The sequence below is a fragment of the Malus sylvestris genome, chromosome 15, assembly GCF_916048215.2.
Source record: "Malus sylvestris chromosome 15, drMalSylv7.2, whole genome shotgun sequence".
NCBI classification, from domain to species: domain Eukaryota; kingdom Viridiplantae; phylum Streptophyta; class Magnoliopsida; order Rosales; family Rosaceae; genus Malus; species Malus sylvestris.
In genome coordinates, this window is record NC_062274.1 from 34,020,139 (window position 1) to 34,038,758 (window position 18,620).

The following is an 18,620-nucleotide window of genomic DNA, read 5'->3' on the forward strand; positions in this document are numbered from 1 at the left end:
CACTAAAAATTCTCTCTAGCATGATCACCATGAAGTTTTCAATGCTTTTTTGGGCGGCTATCGTTTGCGGTGTCAACGTAATTTTTGCTCAGCATCATCCGTAATTTTTTCTCTTTTCTCCTCATTCACTATTCCATTTTAAAAAACAAAAATAATGTATACATGATTGTCTAGTTAAAAAGCGGAAAAAGTACAATAACAAGGTGAAATAAATAGGTGAAATTTGAAGAAACAAATCCTTTCGAGTATTGAGGTTGCACCCGTTAACAAGAGAAAGAAACCTACGTTTCAGATAAAGAGCATTCAGAACTTATTTAGAACCGCTTCTTAAAATTGCACTTCCACATGATGGGAATCAAGCAGCATCGCATGGTCACCATGTGACACACACAAAATATAGAAAAAGTACAACTAAATATAGATTCCAAGAAACTGATTAATTACACACATAAACAGAAATCTCCTGGGTCGTGCAAGGAAAAAATATTACCAGCAGACCGAAATAGAGAAATCATTACATATTACAGACTCATAATCCTAAGGACTAATATGAGTGAGCAAATCCTCTGCCAATATCAAAAATTCATTGCAGAAGCTGCACCCAACTCGACCTATAACGCTAAAACTCAAACTAAACACAAATATTACAGCATCACCACGGCTTTAGATAGCAGACCAATCAATCTCCACTGAAGGGTACTTCTCCAATCCAAAATTCTCAGCCTCGTCCCACTGAGAATCCGAGAAATCTAAGAAGGTAATGTCGGATTCCGGCGAAGATGACTCATCAGACCGAGAAGGCGAATATGACGACGAAGAAAAGGCCTCCGATTCGCTTTTCAATTCACTTTTGAATGAATCATCCATCTTAGCCTCTAAAGGAGCTGATACCACTGGCTTTGTCTCTGCCACAGGACAGGGCTCCCCTGTATTCCCCTGTTTCGTCGAATTAGCACCCAAGCTCTGGCATATTGCCTGGAGCTTCGCATCGACAGAGGAATGCAGGGGCTTGTAGTGGCCAAAGTCGCCGCAGACAAGGGCTCCCTGGTGCCTGAGATGGGGGAAATTGAGGCGAGCAAAGTCTCCCCTAAGCTTAAAAGCAGCTTTATCATAAGCCAAAGCAGCTTCTTCAGCGGTGTCAAATGTACCAAGCCAAAGCCGGGTTCGGTTCCTGGGAAGTCTAATCTCAGCAACCCATTTGCCCCAATGCCTCTGCCTCACTCCTCTGTAGAGCTTTGTGGGTTTGGAGGGAGTGCCAGCTTGCTTCATTGGAACTGCTTTTGGACGAAGCAGCTTAAGGGTGTGAGCAGGTGAGGAAGCAAAAGCAGAAATCTGTTGTTTTTGCTGGTGTTGTTGGAGGATCATTTGGGATTGGATTTGAAGAATTTGAGATGGGGTAAGTTGGTTAAGCCCTATAGCACCTGCTTGTGAAATCATAGGTGCTGAGCAGAAGTCAGGGTACAAGTTGAAGTTTTGGTTGTTCTGAGGAGGGTAAGTGTAAGAAGTGGAAGGGGATGTTGAAGAAGCACTTTTCATATAAGGCATAAGTGCTTTCATGAGCTGATCTTCCCTCGAGGGATCTGATAGATCTGATGTCATTGTGCTGCTGCTGTAAAGATCTATGGATGTTGCCATTTAGATCTAGTCACAAATGAAAAAAAATTCGGAAAACCCCAACTTGTTTCTTATCAAAATCACAGAACAGGCAGATTAATTCTACAAATCAACAAGGAAAAAAAAAAACAGAAAAACATATACAAGGTTGTTTAAAGAAATAAAGGCTTAAATAAACAGCCTCTGAGGGAACAAAACAAAAAAAGGAAGAAAAAAGCTTAGAACTTTATAAGCTAAAAACAACGAGAAAATCCTGGATCTCTAATCTGAATTACCTGCTTTCAGAAATACCCTTCTGGGTTTGCTCTCTCTCTCTCTCTCTCTCTCTGTGGTATTTGGCTCTCTTGTATTTCGTTGTTGAGCTGCTCTCTGTCTTATATAAGCCTCAAAGCCAACGAGTTTCTCTCTCTAAAGCCTCTGGTTTGCTTTCTCTAACCACGTTTTTCTTCCTTAATTAATCATTTCTGCCTCGTCAACTTCAAAGATGCCTTTGTTTGACACGAGAGTCCAATCATAATATGACACGTTTACATCGGTTATATTTAGTGGATCTGCACGTGTTTGCTTCGTATTTGTTACATTAAGTTGACTGCTATGTAAGCTCCCATCAGGCAATATTTCTATTTTACTGCGCTTTGTTGTTGAATCTGAACGACTTGCCGTTTCATTGCCACCTCCATGGGATTGAGCAGTGTTGGTGCTGGGCTACTGTCACATTTGGTGCTCTACACCATTAGAACGAACTATTGATGGACATTTATATCAAGGAATTTGATATCCGGATTTAACTTCGCTGCTGAAGAATTCAGCAACAGTTGCTGCTTATATCCAATTCCGACTAGATACGTGTTCAAGTTTTGATTAAAAAATCAAAACTTAGACCTTTGTCCAGTTGGAATTGGGTGTAAACAGTAGCTGCTGCTAAATTTGCAGCAGCCAAGTTCAGATCTTCATAACCTTACTCCGTTTCGCATATTTATTTTAGGTCAATTACACATAAGACAATTAACCCAAACTAGCAAAACTTTCAGAAAATCAATTGATTGTTTGGTGTACAATTTATTATACTGTCGTCTTATCAACCAAACTCTACTAGCGCTCTGAGAGATTTCTCTTTTAAACTTTAAATTCATTTTTCAAACAAATAACTTCCAACATGACATATTCAAGGTGATGACATGTTCCCATCAGCTCCACCTTAGGGTTTATATACCCCGTATATATATATATATATATATATATATATATATATATATATATATATATATATATATATATATATATATTAATTAGGATTATTCATGATTAATAACATGTGGATAAGCTTTTAAGTTGGTGCGGAGAAAATGAGACTAGTGATATAGCTCAGTTGTTTGCATTTGGCTTCATGGTTGATTAGGTTTGGATTGAATTGGACTGGATTGGACTATATAATTGGATTGGATGAAGGGCGCAATCAATAATTATGTAAGGGGTGACGACAGTTTGAGAGGGACAAGATATCACCAATTGCGGCGCAGGGTTCATGCATATGATGATATATTACAAGGAAAGAAAGGGATAGATGGATATGCGTGTGGAGTGGAATTTGGATTCTTGGAGTTGCCCAAAGGCCAATTTGGCTTCATCACGCAAAGCAATGAGCCATTCCAAGTTGGAATTTCCAACCTGCCCCTCTACTTCCATTCACCATTCAGCGTCCAAATGTAGGGGCATTTCACATTACATTGATGATAAATTAATTAATCGTTTTTTTTTTTTTTTGACAGTCCTAATACTACATGAGGCAACGTTTTTTTGCCTCTTAGAGGTAGCTTGGGGTTGTTGTGCTGTGAAAAAAAAATGTTATTTTTAGAAGCAGGGGTAGAGCTGCTTCTGCTTTCTGCTATTTTTTACCCATGATTTTAACAAAAATCACTTTTTTTTTTCATTTGCCAAACACAATTTTAACCCTAACTTTTTTTAAAAACTACTTTTAAAATCATTTCAGCAATGCTAAATCAGCCCTTAATCAAATGGTACGCCAAATTAGAAATTAGTGGCTTTAAAAAAAACATTAGTAGGAGCTCGAACCCGAGTTGAAGTTTCAGACGTTTGTAGCTCCATGCATTTATTGGTAGATAATAACCCTACATCTAGCAAGTGTATACATAATCTTGGCTCTCATAATAAGTACTAATCACATTGTCACATGAGACTTATGAGAGGATGAAAAGAAATGATATTACAATCGAGTAGAGATAAGTTTTTGTTGACAGCCGAGCAAAATTTGACTGCATTATTTAGGATAATTGTGTAATATATTGTGTACTAAACGTAACTGTAGTTAAGTTAAGCTTAATATGTCAACAAACAAATATCAAAAAAATGAGTACGGTGATTTTCACGTACTATTTTTATCACACATTTTTTTTATTTTTAATTGTTAAATTGAATAAATAAAATAAAAACGGCATACATAATTAAACAAAGCTGTATTAAGAGTTAAAATGTTGTGCGAGATTATAGTAAGATAAAAGAGTTGACTATATCATTTTCCTATGTATACTGTGACAGCGTCAAAGTGAAGTCCATCGCTTCTACAACACGTAATCTTTCTGAAAGAAAGATTACGTGTTGTAGAAGCGATGGACTCAGAAAGATTACGTGTTGTAGAAGCGATGGACTTCACTTTGACGCTGTCACACATCGTTTCATACGTGGACTTCACTTTGAAGCTAAAGATTACGTGTTGTAGAAGCGATGGACTTCACTTTGACGCTGTCACACATCGTTTCATACGTGGACTTCACTTTGAAGCTACACTCACAAATTCACTTCTAGTTTGTATTGGAATTTGGAAGTCCTCCAACATTTGCTTCCATCCCCAAACAACAAAAACTTAACCACAAGGTTCAAATAAAAATAAAATAAAAAACCCCATAATCACAACTCTCCAGACAAGAAATATAGAACCTTATTTTTCAAGTTAATACTATAATTTTGTGATACTTGTCTTTCAAAAATGCTATACTTACTACTTATTTTTACTATCTCTCTAATAGAGATGGGACCAACAGATACTGGCGGATCCTACCTTTATTAGAGAGATGGTACAACTAAGTGATAAGTATAACATTACTCCTTGTCTTTTCTTGTATGTAAGAAGTTTCAAGTTCAAATGGAGGTGAAACGATATTTGAAAGACGGCATTATAGCACTTCTGAAATAGAGATGTGACCCACTCGGATTAGTATGTCAATACCCGAATTTGGTACAATGTGAAGTATCAAACTGTGATTTTCCTAGGTTCACGCATTAAAGTATGAAATGAAAGGTGCATGAGCCATGTACAATGTAGTAGTACCAGGTGTATTAATCTGTACATTCATATTTGTAGACAAATCTAACTTCGTTTACTTTTGTATTGTTTGTATGTATGCTAACGTTTTTAGACAATCGTACCATTTTTTAAATTGGAACTTTAACGAAAAGTTTTCGGTACTGTTCATTTTAACGAAAAACCACATTTTTATACTAAAAAGTCAATCCTAATACTATTCACTTTACCCTTTATTTTGTCCTTTATCGTTAAAACTCAAAGTTTTCAAACATTTTTCATTACTTTTCATTTTTTTAATTTCTATCAAAATTGTTGGGTAGGGTTCCAGAGTTTGGCAGCGCTCACGTCTCATGTGTGTCTTGGACTTCGGGGGTGATGTGTTTTCCCTTAATTTGGTCGTGTCTTAGCATGCATCATTCGTCTTTCTCGACGGGCTTGTGTGTTTGTAAGATGTTTGTTTGGTATAGGGGATGGGGTCTATGCATGGCAGGGAGACGGTGCTTGAAAATTTTATGAGGCAATTTTATTGAAAATGAGATTTTGGATGCGGTTAATTTTTAGCCACCGCGGTATTTTGAGATCACGCCTTATTTGGTGGGTTTACTAGAATAGGCATTAGTGAGATAACGGTTTTAGTAAATGATGCAGAGAAGGATAGTGATATTGATTCATAAGAATCTTTTCAGTTTTTTTCTTCAAATCTCTAACCTTTAATATTAATAGGGTGAAGTACTAATTTAGTTCCTGAACTATCATCTTATTAAAAATTAGGTCCCTGAATTATTTTTTTGATAAAATAAGACCTAAATTCATTAAAATTGCTAATTTCATCCCTACCATTATATTCAAAACTATTTTATCCAATTTTTCGTCAACTTAAGCCACTGAACACACTTTAAAGTGTAATACCGTTATTTTTCGCCTATAAGCCCATAACATTTCATATAGGTTGTGAATTTAACGTCTAATTTACCCTCCGAAGTTAACTTACACAATTTCTTTTGAAAAACTACCAATTTACCCTTCAAAGTTAACTCCATACACTATTTCTTTATGAAAAACTACCAATCTACTCTCCAATGTGTATCACATGCAAGTAACATGACTTAAATTGACGGAAAATTGAATATAGTAGCTTCGAATATAATATTAGGGATGTAACTGGTAGATTTTTATAATAAAATGACTGATTTTTCTGGAAAAAAATAGTTTAGGTACCTAATTTTCATTGAGGTGATAAATTAAGGACCTAGTTTACCCATATTAATATATTAATGTATTTTGATATTAGTTATTTTCTTTTTGAACTTCAAATTGGTTTTGTAGTTGTCTATATTTATCATATTTTAAATAAAATACATGATTTGTAAGCTTGAAAATATTAAAACATAAAAAATTCAAAATTAATAGAGAAAATCATGTTTTGCCGTAAAAACAATATGTACATATAAAAATAAGAAACATATTGTATACATACACACATATACATACATACATATATATATATACATACATACATATATATATATATATAATCATATTGTTGGGGACTTTTAGGTCGAGATGAACTTGGGTTTTGAGAACGTCCTCTCATCTCCCATGGTTCAAATTCGTACCAAGTCCTAGAATATCTCAAAAGAGTTAGCTTATCTTAGAAAATACCCCGGTAAGATCAACAACTCAAAGATAGCATGATTGATCAGGATAATGACTCACTCAAGTGAAACGTGATGTGAAAGCTAGAAGATTACTGGTTAACATGAGAGAGAAAAAGGGTTTGCATGGTTGCATGGCATTCTTGGTTGGATGATTTGGGCTTCCCTAAGGGCAATCACAAGGCTTCTAATGGCCGGGATTTTTAGTGGAAGGTTGTGGGTAATACTAAGGTTGTATGGATGATGATTCTTGAGGCTTAAAGGATGTTTCTGGGCTAATGGGGTCTTCTGGATATGTTTCCTAGGTGGTGCTTCTTGGTTATGTCTCTCTATTCCTCCTCCCTTTTGATTAATCACTTCTCTCCCTTTTTTGTAAGTGAAAGGTTCTTCTTTAAGCTTCAAAGGGATCTCCTTTTGTGGCTTGGTCTTCTATTTCCTTTCTCCCTAGCTCTCCTACTATTTCTCTTTGGGTGTAAGGTAGCTGCACTATAGAAACCTACATTATGCTTCTTCCCGAGGTGGAACTTTCCCAGGCCAGCCTTCCGCAGGAGCTACTTCAGGTAGCGCGCCTCATGGCTTTCGCGTGTTGGTTATCTGTGCAAGCTAGGAAGGGAAAGTCAGCATTAAATGTCTGACTTGTTGGGTTTAGAGTGCATTTAATGTTGGAATCTAGTTTAGTTCTAAATAAGAGGGTTGGCTTGCTAGGGAAAAAGGCAAACTAAACTAGTTCTCTCTCAATGCTTGCCTGCGTGAAATGCAAAGGGTATGGGCTTAGATCCTTAGGCTCCCACGCAGCCCAAAATCTTTCATAACCTCGATTTGACATAGGCCTAGCAACCTTCCATAACCATCCACACCACAATAATAATAATAATAATAATAATAATAATAATAATAATAGACATTATGCTTAAAACATGATAAATTTCTTCAAATAAATTTTACATGGACACATTCTCAACTCAAACAAAAAAGAATGTACCTTACAAAGTAGGGTTTCTTAAATAGTAATTCATGGCTACACACTCGATATAGGTACCCTATAATGTACCACTATCATTAGTAATATATATGAGTATATAAGCATGAGATAGTAATTCATGGCTACTGTCACATCCCAGTTCCGGCTCCGTCGTAACACGATATTATTCGCTTTGGGCCCTGGCCACGTCCTCACAATTTTTGTTTCTAGGAACTCAGACAAGAACTTCCCAGTGGATCACCCATCCTGGAAATGCTCTCGCCCGAACACGCTTAACTTCGGAGTTCCAATGGAATTCAAAGCCAATGAGTCCCCAAAATACCTCGTGCTATATGGAGGTGGGCATGTACATATAAGACATATCATCCCCTTTCCGTTGGTCGATGTGGAATGTTACAGCTACAAACTTGATATATGTAACATGAGCAATAAAATAGGGAACGAATAATCTTTTGTAAAAGAAATTGAAATGAGATAATCTTGTTAATTAGCTAGGAATAAGTCGTTCAAAATATTTAATTTAAATTAAAAAAAAATCCCATTAACAATTTTCCAACAGCCAAGGCTATAAAATTGGGAATGAATAAATACTATTTTTAAATACCAAATAAAAATTGATGACATGTAAAATATTTGTCATAAAAATATGAAGTGAAAAAAGTCAAGACACTTTGATCAAAAACTATTTTCTCCTCTAAAAATTAAGAGAGCCTTACTTATAGAGACAAAAATATATATCATATTTCACACAACTCCACAACATTTAAAACATTTCAATGAGGGACAAAAAACCCACCAAGGCTATAAAATAGGGAATGAATAAATACTATTTTTAAATACCAAATAAAAATTGCTGACATGTAAAATATTTATCATAAAAATATGAAGTGAAAAAAGTCAAGACACTTTGATCATAAACTAATTTCTCCTCAAAAAATTAAGAGAGCCTTACTTATAGAGATAAAAATATATATCCATATTTCACACAACTCCACAACATTTAAATTTCAAGGAGGGACAAAAAACCCAATAACATAAACCCAAGCCCAACCCAATAAGAAACGGACCGACTAAATTATGGCCCGTGCGCCTCTCTATAACCATTAATAAACGGACACATTATCCACTACACAACAAAAAATCATAAAAACGAACCGGTTTCCCTTATTCATTACCGCGAACTAACGGTTTCATCTTCCCCAAACCTATCATTTCAAACGCTATCATGCAAAAAAATACTTTTCGTAGGAAAAAAAAAAACCTAAAATCTCCATAGATTCTGACTGTTTCAAGCTGGATTTTCAGTAAGTGAAATACACGTTCAGCCGGATTTCCAGAAGATCAGTGTTTCAAAGGTTTTTCTACCACTCAAAATCGTTCTTTTTACATGATTATATTTCAAACTCTGTAAAAAACGAATGCATTATCAAAGTTTTGGATGCATTATCAGGTGTTTTTGCACTTGTTTTTGCAAAAGACACTTTCGGAAAGTTGTCAAAATCACATGCATTATTAAGTGTTTTTGGCACTTGATTTTACAAAAAATTTAGTGTTCCAGTTCAAGAAAACATAATTTCAGTGTTTTAGATGTTTCAGTTTCGCTTTTTTAGTTTATATGTATATTGATTCTTCAACAACTTTTGGAAAAAAAATTAATATGCTTCTAAATTTTTTGAGTAAAACATTAACCGTCTAGCTTGACGTTGTACTTTGTATTGATGTTGCACTTTGTATTGACGCTGCACTTTGTAAATTAATTATGGTTCTACTTTCTATTTGTAAATTGGTTCTACACATAAATATGTTGTAGAAAAAGAAAAAAGGAATATGCATCAAGCTTGTTTTTAAAATAATTATGTATCTACATTGCGCGTTAACAACCAATTATGCATCTACCTTGTTCGCTAATTAATACTACATATAACTTGTGCGTTAAGTGATTCTGCATCTAGCTTGTGTGCTAAGCATCTGCCCTTTGCATCTAGTTTGTCATTTATACGACTTCATATTATTTGATTATTTATTATATTCATTATCATTTCACTTTTTTTATCAAGATGTCGCCAAAAGTAAAACATTTTGCAACAAAAAAGAAATCACCTCAAAAATCTCATGTCGTAAGGCGTCGGGCGACACATGATAACTATGTTCAAATAAGATTGAATCACATGGCCTTTGCAGAACTATTACAAGAGCTCAAGCCAAAACTTGATGAAAAACCAAAAGTCTTGGCATACATATATAAGTCACATTTTGGCAAACTTGTGAAAGCTTACTTAAAAGGTGAATTACAAATGAAGAAATCAGACTGAGATGTTATACATGTAGCGAACTGGTATGACACTAAAAAAGGGATGTTCAAATTCAAAAATGGATATTGCAAAGTAAATGATGATGATGTCCGACGCATATTTGGGATACCAAACCAAGGCAGAAAAGCCTTTTAGGGCTGGTTTGGTATTGCTGTGCTTTGAAAAAAAGCTGCTGTGAGAATAAGCGGCTGTGCTGTGAGAATAAGCGGCTGTGAAATAAAGCCAGTAGAGTGTTTGGTAAACTTTTTTGTGAAAGTGCTTTTGGAAAAAAAATCAGGATGATACTGTATCTTTTCATTAAAGGAGCACTGTAGCTCCGTGTGCTTTGAAAAAACTGGCTTTTTTTCAAAGCAGCAAATAGCAGCTTCAGCTTTTCCTTTGATTTTCAGCTTATTCTCACAGCAGCTTCCAAAATAAGCCCTTTTTTTCAGTTTACCAAACACAAAAATGACCCTCAGCTTTTTTTCACAGTGGCTTTTTTTAAAATCACCTCAATCCCAAACGGGGCCTTAGTCAACAAGAGACTCGAGAATCCCAAAGCCAAAATAAAATAAATTTGTTGATAAATACTTCTCATAAATGACAAGAATCGGTAGAAGAGAAATTGCACAAGCAATTCAAGTTGCAATTGATACTAGGATAACAGAAGGGAATCAAGATGCAGCATGCCTTATAATTCTATATTTGCTCAACACAAATCTGCTTGGGAGCTCAGCAAGTAAACTTCCTTAGAGTTTGGCCAAGAATTGTACATCCATCAATAACATAAATCAATACAACTAGGCCAAGAAAACAGTAAGATGCTTGATGAAATCAATTGATAGAACACATAAGAGGATAATAGGCAAACAACCAACCGTCAATGGTGATGTTGTGCTTTTACTGGTAATCAAACAAAAACTAATAAAAAAAACTTATATAAGTAATGATGCTAAAAACTTATATAAGTAATGATGCACACAAAAAAAATATAAAAGCAATGTTGCATACTAATTCTTGTATAACTAAAATAATAAATAATAAAATTTGATTCATATTCTTGATTCTCTTATAACTAATGCTGCATGATTACTCTGCTATAAACTGAAGCTTTGTGATTATAATCCATAACTAATGCTGCATACTAAATCTTTGTATAAGTAATAATTCATACTAATTCTTGATTTTGAATACTATCAGGAGGAAGATGGTGGAGAACAAAATGAAAAAGAATATCACTTTGACACACTAGTTGATAGTCAGAGTATCTTTGACACCCAAATTCCAAATGAGCAAGTCTAGGATGACCAAAATGTTGTACAAGATACTGCCTATCAAACTATTGAAAATGAAGAAAGAAATGCGAACATCATAGACATGGACGCAACTGAAATTGATAGAGTAATCAGTAATGTGATTAATTTCCATATAGAATATGTAGTACAAAAAGAGGCTAAATTCAGTAATCAGTAATGTGATTAATTGATAGTGCATATAAAGTGGTAAGTCTAAATTCAGTATCGCTTATATTTTCAATGATTTCCTAGTACATTTTTCAAATCTACACTTAATTTGTATACAGATCAAAATGATTGAAGAATAGTACAACAACAAAGACAACTTATTCCATTTGCCATTGAATGAAATGGATAGTTCAACAAATGACTACATCCGAAGGAGCCTTACAAATGCAACTTTTGAGATTGATGAAGATAAACAATGTCTAATCCAGCTTGGCTCATAAGTATAATTGTGTATTTTGATTGTTTTAATTAAATTACTATTCTTGGTTACATATTTATAGTTAAACTAATTTTTGCAATGAATAAAATGCTTGTACACCAATCATTAGATTCCATATAATAATAATGCTACATACTGAATGAGTCTACTATAACTGATGTTGCATACTGAAGCTATATATTCTTCCATAACTCAAGTTGTATATTGTCTGCTTTAACTTATTTTACAGAGATGATTGTAGTGTTTTTGTGTTGTACTACATCTAAACAATAGCAAAAGACGGAAAAATGAAAAAATCCTTAACCAAGCGGGAAGTCAACTGTCTGCGCCATGATATTTCATCTCAGATAATACATTATAGATTGAGCTGGAGCTTGAAGTTTGAGGAGCAAAAATAAGCAGCTAAAGTAAAGGACAAACAAAAAACATCTTGAACCGAAAAAAAATGAACTTCTAACATTTCAGTTGTTATGAACTTTAATGTTTAAAATTACATTGTTAGAACTCACTTTTGCAAAAAAAAATTACATATGTTTTTCGAATGTTACATTTCTTTTGTAATCTATCCATTTCAAATGTTACATAGATTTTTTCAATCTGTTTATTCATTTTCTCCATGATAGAAAATTTTCAAAATTGGGAATAACAAACTTATTCCAATAACTCCTTGTTAGTTATAAAATAAAAAATAAAAAACATGAACTCAATTGCTAAAATTGATTATTCATAAATTGAGGGACCAAAAATTGCAAAATACAAAAATTGATGCTGCATACAAAACGTATAACATGATTTTGCATAAAATCAAAAACTTATTCTACACGAAAAATAACAAAAAACTAATCTGATAACAAACTCCCAAATACAAAAAATCCAAAACTCAAAAAATAAAAATAAAGCCTGACATGTCTGCTTGTTGTGGTGAGAAGTCTGATGACAATGACTTCATTTTACACCTCTTGTCTTATTGTTAGACCTGTAACGATAAATACGTGGTCTATCACCTTGTCTCCTTGTAAGAGAGGGCTTAACATGAGCATTTAATAGATCAAAAATGGACTTGTTCAAGTCAGAACCTGGAACAATAGGAAACTAATAGCTTAGTTTATAAGAATAAACTTTCCAGTAATCATTCACAAAATCCTCAATGTCACGATGATCATGCAGAATAACTTGCAAAGCATGAGCACAAGGAAATCATTTATGCTTCCATTGAACACACACTAGTGTTGATCCAACATAACAACAAAAGAGTTCTTATCCCCCCGAACCTCAAACACATCATCAAATGAGCTACTAACAATCCAATGACTACATTCTTGAACAAAACCTTTAAGATCATCTTCTTTTTTGGGACATAACAAAGAAAACCACTTTTTTGAAACACGGCTCATGTCAGACATCATGACAATCAACCTCCCCATAATCAATTCAATCAAATCAAGAATAGGTATGCGACGCTCTTTAGAAATCATTGCGTTAAACGATTTTGCAGTTGCATTACTCATTTCACCTCACTGATTTCCCCGAAAATGTATAATAGAATAATGCTCTTTTGGGAAGATCATCTAAAAATGAATTGAAAATATATCTGTCAACACTTCTCATTTTCTCAATATTCCTATCAAAATCTTCAACATTACATGCATATGCACAATTTTTGAAATACTAACACAACTGATTATTCAAAAACTTATTACCAACACATCGCCTCTCTAAATTTTCCCTCAAATGTATAATGCAGAAATCATGAAGTAGTAGAGAAGTACTTTCGAATAGCATTCAAAAGACCATGATGTTGGTCGATAATGAACGTGATCTTCTTTCTTTGGTAATTTAATATCTGAGCCAAATGTTCAACAAACCACATCCAATTATCTTCATTTTCTATGTCAACAATACAATAATACACAAGAAAAATCTCTGTATAGAAAAAAAAAATAATTATATTAAATGGTGCATAAAAAGAATAAATTGAGTCATTAATCAGTTTGTAAAAAACTGATGCTGCACAAATGCTAATCAAAAGTTCAAATTCTTAGATATATATTGGTGGGATGGGGGCCAACCCCCCACCCATAACTTGATTCATAAAACATTTACTGCTTCCCAATCCATTCCACATTAATAAACAAATGATGCAATTTAATAAACAAATCTATACAAAAAGAATAACTTGATTCTCCAAAATATATAAGCATTAAAATTCAAAACAATATCACAAATCTGTAATTTATAACAATTAAAAAATAACTTACTATTATTTGCATTTTTAGCACAATAACCAAGAAGAGTACCAATATATCTTCCTTTCAAAAATGTACCATCAAGGAACAACTTTGGTCTACACCATCGGAATCCTTTTACACAAGCTCCAAAAGATATGAATAACCTTTCAAACCAATTACTATCATTATCAAGTTCTAGTGCACAAAGGAATCCATCATTGGCATGCATAAACTCATCAACGTACCAAGGCAAATATCCAAAAGAGAGAGCCTCATCACCATTAACCTCATTATATGCAATCTCTTTGCCACACCAAGTTACATGGTATTTAATATCAAGGCCATAACTCTCCTTCATTTCTCTCATAAGGATGGATTCAAACGAACATTGACAACCAACAAAGAGGACAAAACAGAAGGGCCAAACCTTTTATTCTCCTTTTGACGAATACGTCCAGTGCAAGTATGAATATTATTTAATTTTTAATGATAAAACAACTACTAGGCTCTTGCAAAATCGCATGAACACTCCATTAACACCTCTCCGACATTTTCTTTGAGTAAACAGCAATAACACACTTGCAATCATTCTAATGATCGTGACATCAAAACCAACCTCAATAGAGTATTGTGTAAGTTTTCTACGAAATTCAACTACACCATCTTCATAACTTTGTCACTCATTTGTTGTATAATGATGAGGTCCATAAGAGCCATACTTACTCAAATATTAGTTCTCATCTCCAATACTGACAAACATAGAAACCTAAAAGTTAATTACCCACACAAATTTTTATAACTAATATGCAGATAAAGCGGCACAACTACTGCATAATTTTCATATACACACTTCAACACTTTAACAACATACATGATCTACACAAAAAAAAAACATAAAGTTAAACTGATGCTGCACTTAAATAATTAGATATATATATATATATATATATATATATATATGCGTTTTAAAATATAAATATAATAATCAATAAAAACTAATGCTGCACAAAATCTTTCAAAAATGATGAAACTCTTAGAATATTTTGCAAAAATTGATGTTACACAAATGACAATAAAAAAAATGTATAAAAACTGATGCTGCACAAATATCTGTAACACAGTGCTACACAAAATACCAAAAATGATTAAATAATCCATTAACTGGTTGCTAATCAATTGTCCTTTCAATAAACCAATGCCAAGCGATTCTTTGTGATTATATAAAACTGATGTTACACAAGTATTACGTTGAAAATTATTAAATATTTATGGAGGGTTCCCCCTCCCCACCCCCAAAACTTATGTCAATTGATTCTGTAAGATTCTATGAGTTGATGTTGTACAAATATTGCGTTGAAAAATATTAAATGTTTATGAGGGGATCTCCCCCCCTCCCCCCAAAACTTATTACAATTGATTTTGCACAATTCTATAAGCTGATGTTGCATCAATATTAATAACTGTCACCAAATACTAAACTAACTCATACTACATTCCAATTCTAACAAATATACACGATAACTATACTACAAAAAACAAAAGAAACTTCAATGAAAACAACAGTAGTACAACGAAAATTCACCTTCGCCAAACACTCTGTCAAATAAAAACTGAATCAAAATCTTCAAAACTAAAAAATTGTGCCTGCAAAAGACAAAAACAATAAAATAAAATAATAATCAATGCGATCTATAAAAAAATGAAAAATAAGAAACTTGTTTCAAAATCTAAACCAAAATAAATTCAAAAACACATAGTACTTCAAAAAAACTAAATCAGAACAGATAAAATTCAGAAAGAGAAACTTGAGAGGTATGCTTACCTTTGAAGAAAACTTGAATGATTCAAATAGAAATTATGGCAAGAGATAATTGAGGGAGATGACGAGAGATAAATCAGAACAGAAAAACTTTAGAAAGAAAGAAAAATAGCTGAGAAACCAAAATAAAATTTGAATGATTCAAATAGAAGAGAGTAAATTCCGTCAATCACCGCCGATCGTGTTTAACAGAAAAAAGAAGGGCAAATACATAACTTCATTTCTTACTGAAAAACAAGACATAATGTCATCTTACGCACATTTAAAAAATGTCTTTCTTTGAAATGTTCAAAAATTGTGGTCTCAATATATAATTAAGTATTTAAAGTATACTCTAAGTGTAATTTTTCCAAAATTTTATTTATAAATAAATGGCTTCCCTATTAATAACACTGAGGCCTATTATAATAAAATTTAACACTTACTAAACTGTGTATGTGATTAAAATTTAGCAAGTGTTAAATTGACACTATATCGGCATGGTTACCAGTAGACCTGTAAATGGGTCGGGTTTACTGGGTTTGGGTCGGGTTGAACCCGACCCGTTAATTTAACGGGTCATTCGAACCCAACCCGTTAAGCTAATGGATCATCCGAACCCAACCCGTTAAGCTAACGGGTCAACCGTTTCAACCCGTTTCACCCGTTAACTTTTTTTTTTTTTTAATCCAATTGTCCTCTCGGAGACATTTCCACAAACACAAGCTGTGCAAAGTCTTTGGAATCGCTCTGCTCAGGTTCTTGAATTTTCTTGAACATTTTCTTCTGCCCAATTTATGGTTTTATACATCGATTCATAAATTACCAATCTTTTAACTTCTTGACGCCATGAATGCGAATTTTCAAGAAATTTTGCCCAGGATCGCCAGAACAATCCCTCCTCTCCGCAGCTCAACAATTTCAGAGATTTCTCCTACTCCTTCTGGTAATTGGTCCCAATTACTCCACGATTTTCTTGGATTTTTACCTTCAAAAATGTATTTATCATTTAATAATTATTATTAATTGTCTTTGAAGTGCATTTAGATTCAAGAGGGATGCGAAAGAAAAAGAAAGAGAAGAATTCAAGAGCGACAGGCTGCAAAGCAGAAACACTGCAATGCGAGACAGACTGCACAAAACTGCAAGTCTGCAATGCTTATAATTGACAACTGAAATTACACAAAAGCCCTTAATAACGGGTGTAACGGGTGGTTAACGGGTTTCGCAGGTTCACCCAAAATGACCCGTTATTTAACGGGTGCTTAACGGGTTAACCCGTTAATCACCCAACCCGTTAAACACTCACCCGAATACTCATTTAACGGGTCGGATCGGATCGGGTTAACGGGTCAGATTTGAAATGCCAGGTGTAGTTACCAGTCGCCCGTAGATCCGACGCTTAAATCTCCATGTTGCATGATACATAACATTCAACCATCTCAACCAATTTCTATTATTAGGCCCCCAAATACAAAAGAAAATACAGTTAACCCTACGATAGTTGACATTACGATTGTCAACGTTTACTTTATCACAACCTAACACTTGATCCTGTGGCTTTTTTCTCAACACCTCGAAGAGGACCCAATTTTGATGAAATAGAACCCAACACCTTTTCGAGTGGGACATGTAAATCTTAAATATACATGTTTAAATACTTGAAATCACTATTTAATACAACAGTCTGTTAATATTCTTCTTCACTTATAAGTAAAAAGTCTTAAATTCAAAACTCGTGAAAAATGAATTCAATACAAAATTAAATCATTAGTGTAAAATTTATCGATGTACTCAAAATAAATAAAAAATACTTGAAATCGGAGTGCAAAAGAATTAAAATGGGCAGGAATCGGGTTATGAAGGAATCGCTTTCCTTACGAATTACGAATGTAACACCTGCATTTGTGTAGGGCTCAAAGCAAAAACCTGAAATGGCAAGCAGCATGAAGTCAAGTTCGGCCAACCCAAATATCAATTCATTGGCCAAGGTTATCATTATCTTGAATACTAGATGATTCAAAGCTTTAAAATATTCCGAAACTAAACACTTTTGATTACTAATGTTTTAACACGTTCAATCACAAAGTCTCATCAACTCATTGTCACCAAAAGAGGCCTACAAAAGAAATGTATAAATTGAATTAGTATCCCATTTAGGAACACCGACACCAATTAGCATGAATCCAACAGAGGTAAGTGATCACAGAAGGTTTACATTGTACACTCAGTTACTAGAAATAAAAATGAAAAAAAAAAAAAAAAAAAAAAAAAAGCAGAGTACCAAGGAAACTATCTTGAATTACATAGCAGCTCAAGAAGATTTTGATTTCCTACAAGCAATAAGATCACACACACACACCTCTCTAATGGATTCATTTGCATAGAGGCAAAAACCAAGGAAACTATCTTAATAGCATTCATAAACAAATAAATCAATAATGAATCAGATAAGTATGAAATCATAAGGGTAAAACGCACCTTGAGGGGCAAGGAGAGAGAGCTGAGCGGCGTAGATGACAGAAGGGAAGGAGGAGATGAGAGAGAGGGCAACGAGGAGGGAGAGATGAGCGGGGGACAAGGCGTTTGAGACTCTGAGTCTGGCGGAGAGATTGAAAATTTAGGGTTTTTTATTTTTTATTTTATTTTTATTTTACATATATTAAATTAAATGGGTAAATGAATACCCGTTATAACCGCTCATTTAAATTTCATGGATAAACGATTATACCCATAACCGTTTGTTTGTCTAAACAGTTACTCATAACCGTGAACTTTAAATGGGCAGGTAACCGTGGTTACCCAAACTCATGAGTATTTTGCCCACCCCTAATAAGCACAAGTAAGAAAAAGTTACTTCAATCAATAAAAATGAAAGGCAGTGAATAAGAAAACTCACCGCCCGTAAATTCCTACAATCCATCCCCAAGGCTTGTTCAAATGAAAATTCTGTGCCAAATAAGGTTGAGTGTAGACAGATGGCAAAG

The 18,620-nt window shown here is 34.0% G+C and overlaps 1 protein-coding gene across 1 annotated transcript; it reads right to left on the reverse strand.

The window, feature by feature from the left end:
- Positions 1–397: 397 nt before the first annotated feature.
- Positions 398–1,971, reverse strand: LOC126604248 (ethylene-responsive transcription factor ERF060-like). Its single transcript, XM_050271425.1, has one exon. The coding sequence runs from the start codon at positions 1,633–1,635 to the stop codon at positions 664–666; it is 972 nt and encodes a 323-aa protein (XP_050127382.1). The 5' UTR covers positions 1,636–1,971; the 3' UTR covers positions 398–663.
- Positions 1,972–18,620: the final 16,649 nt, after the last annotated feature.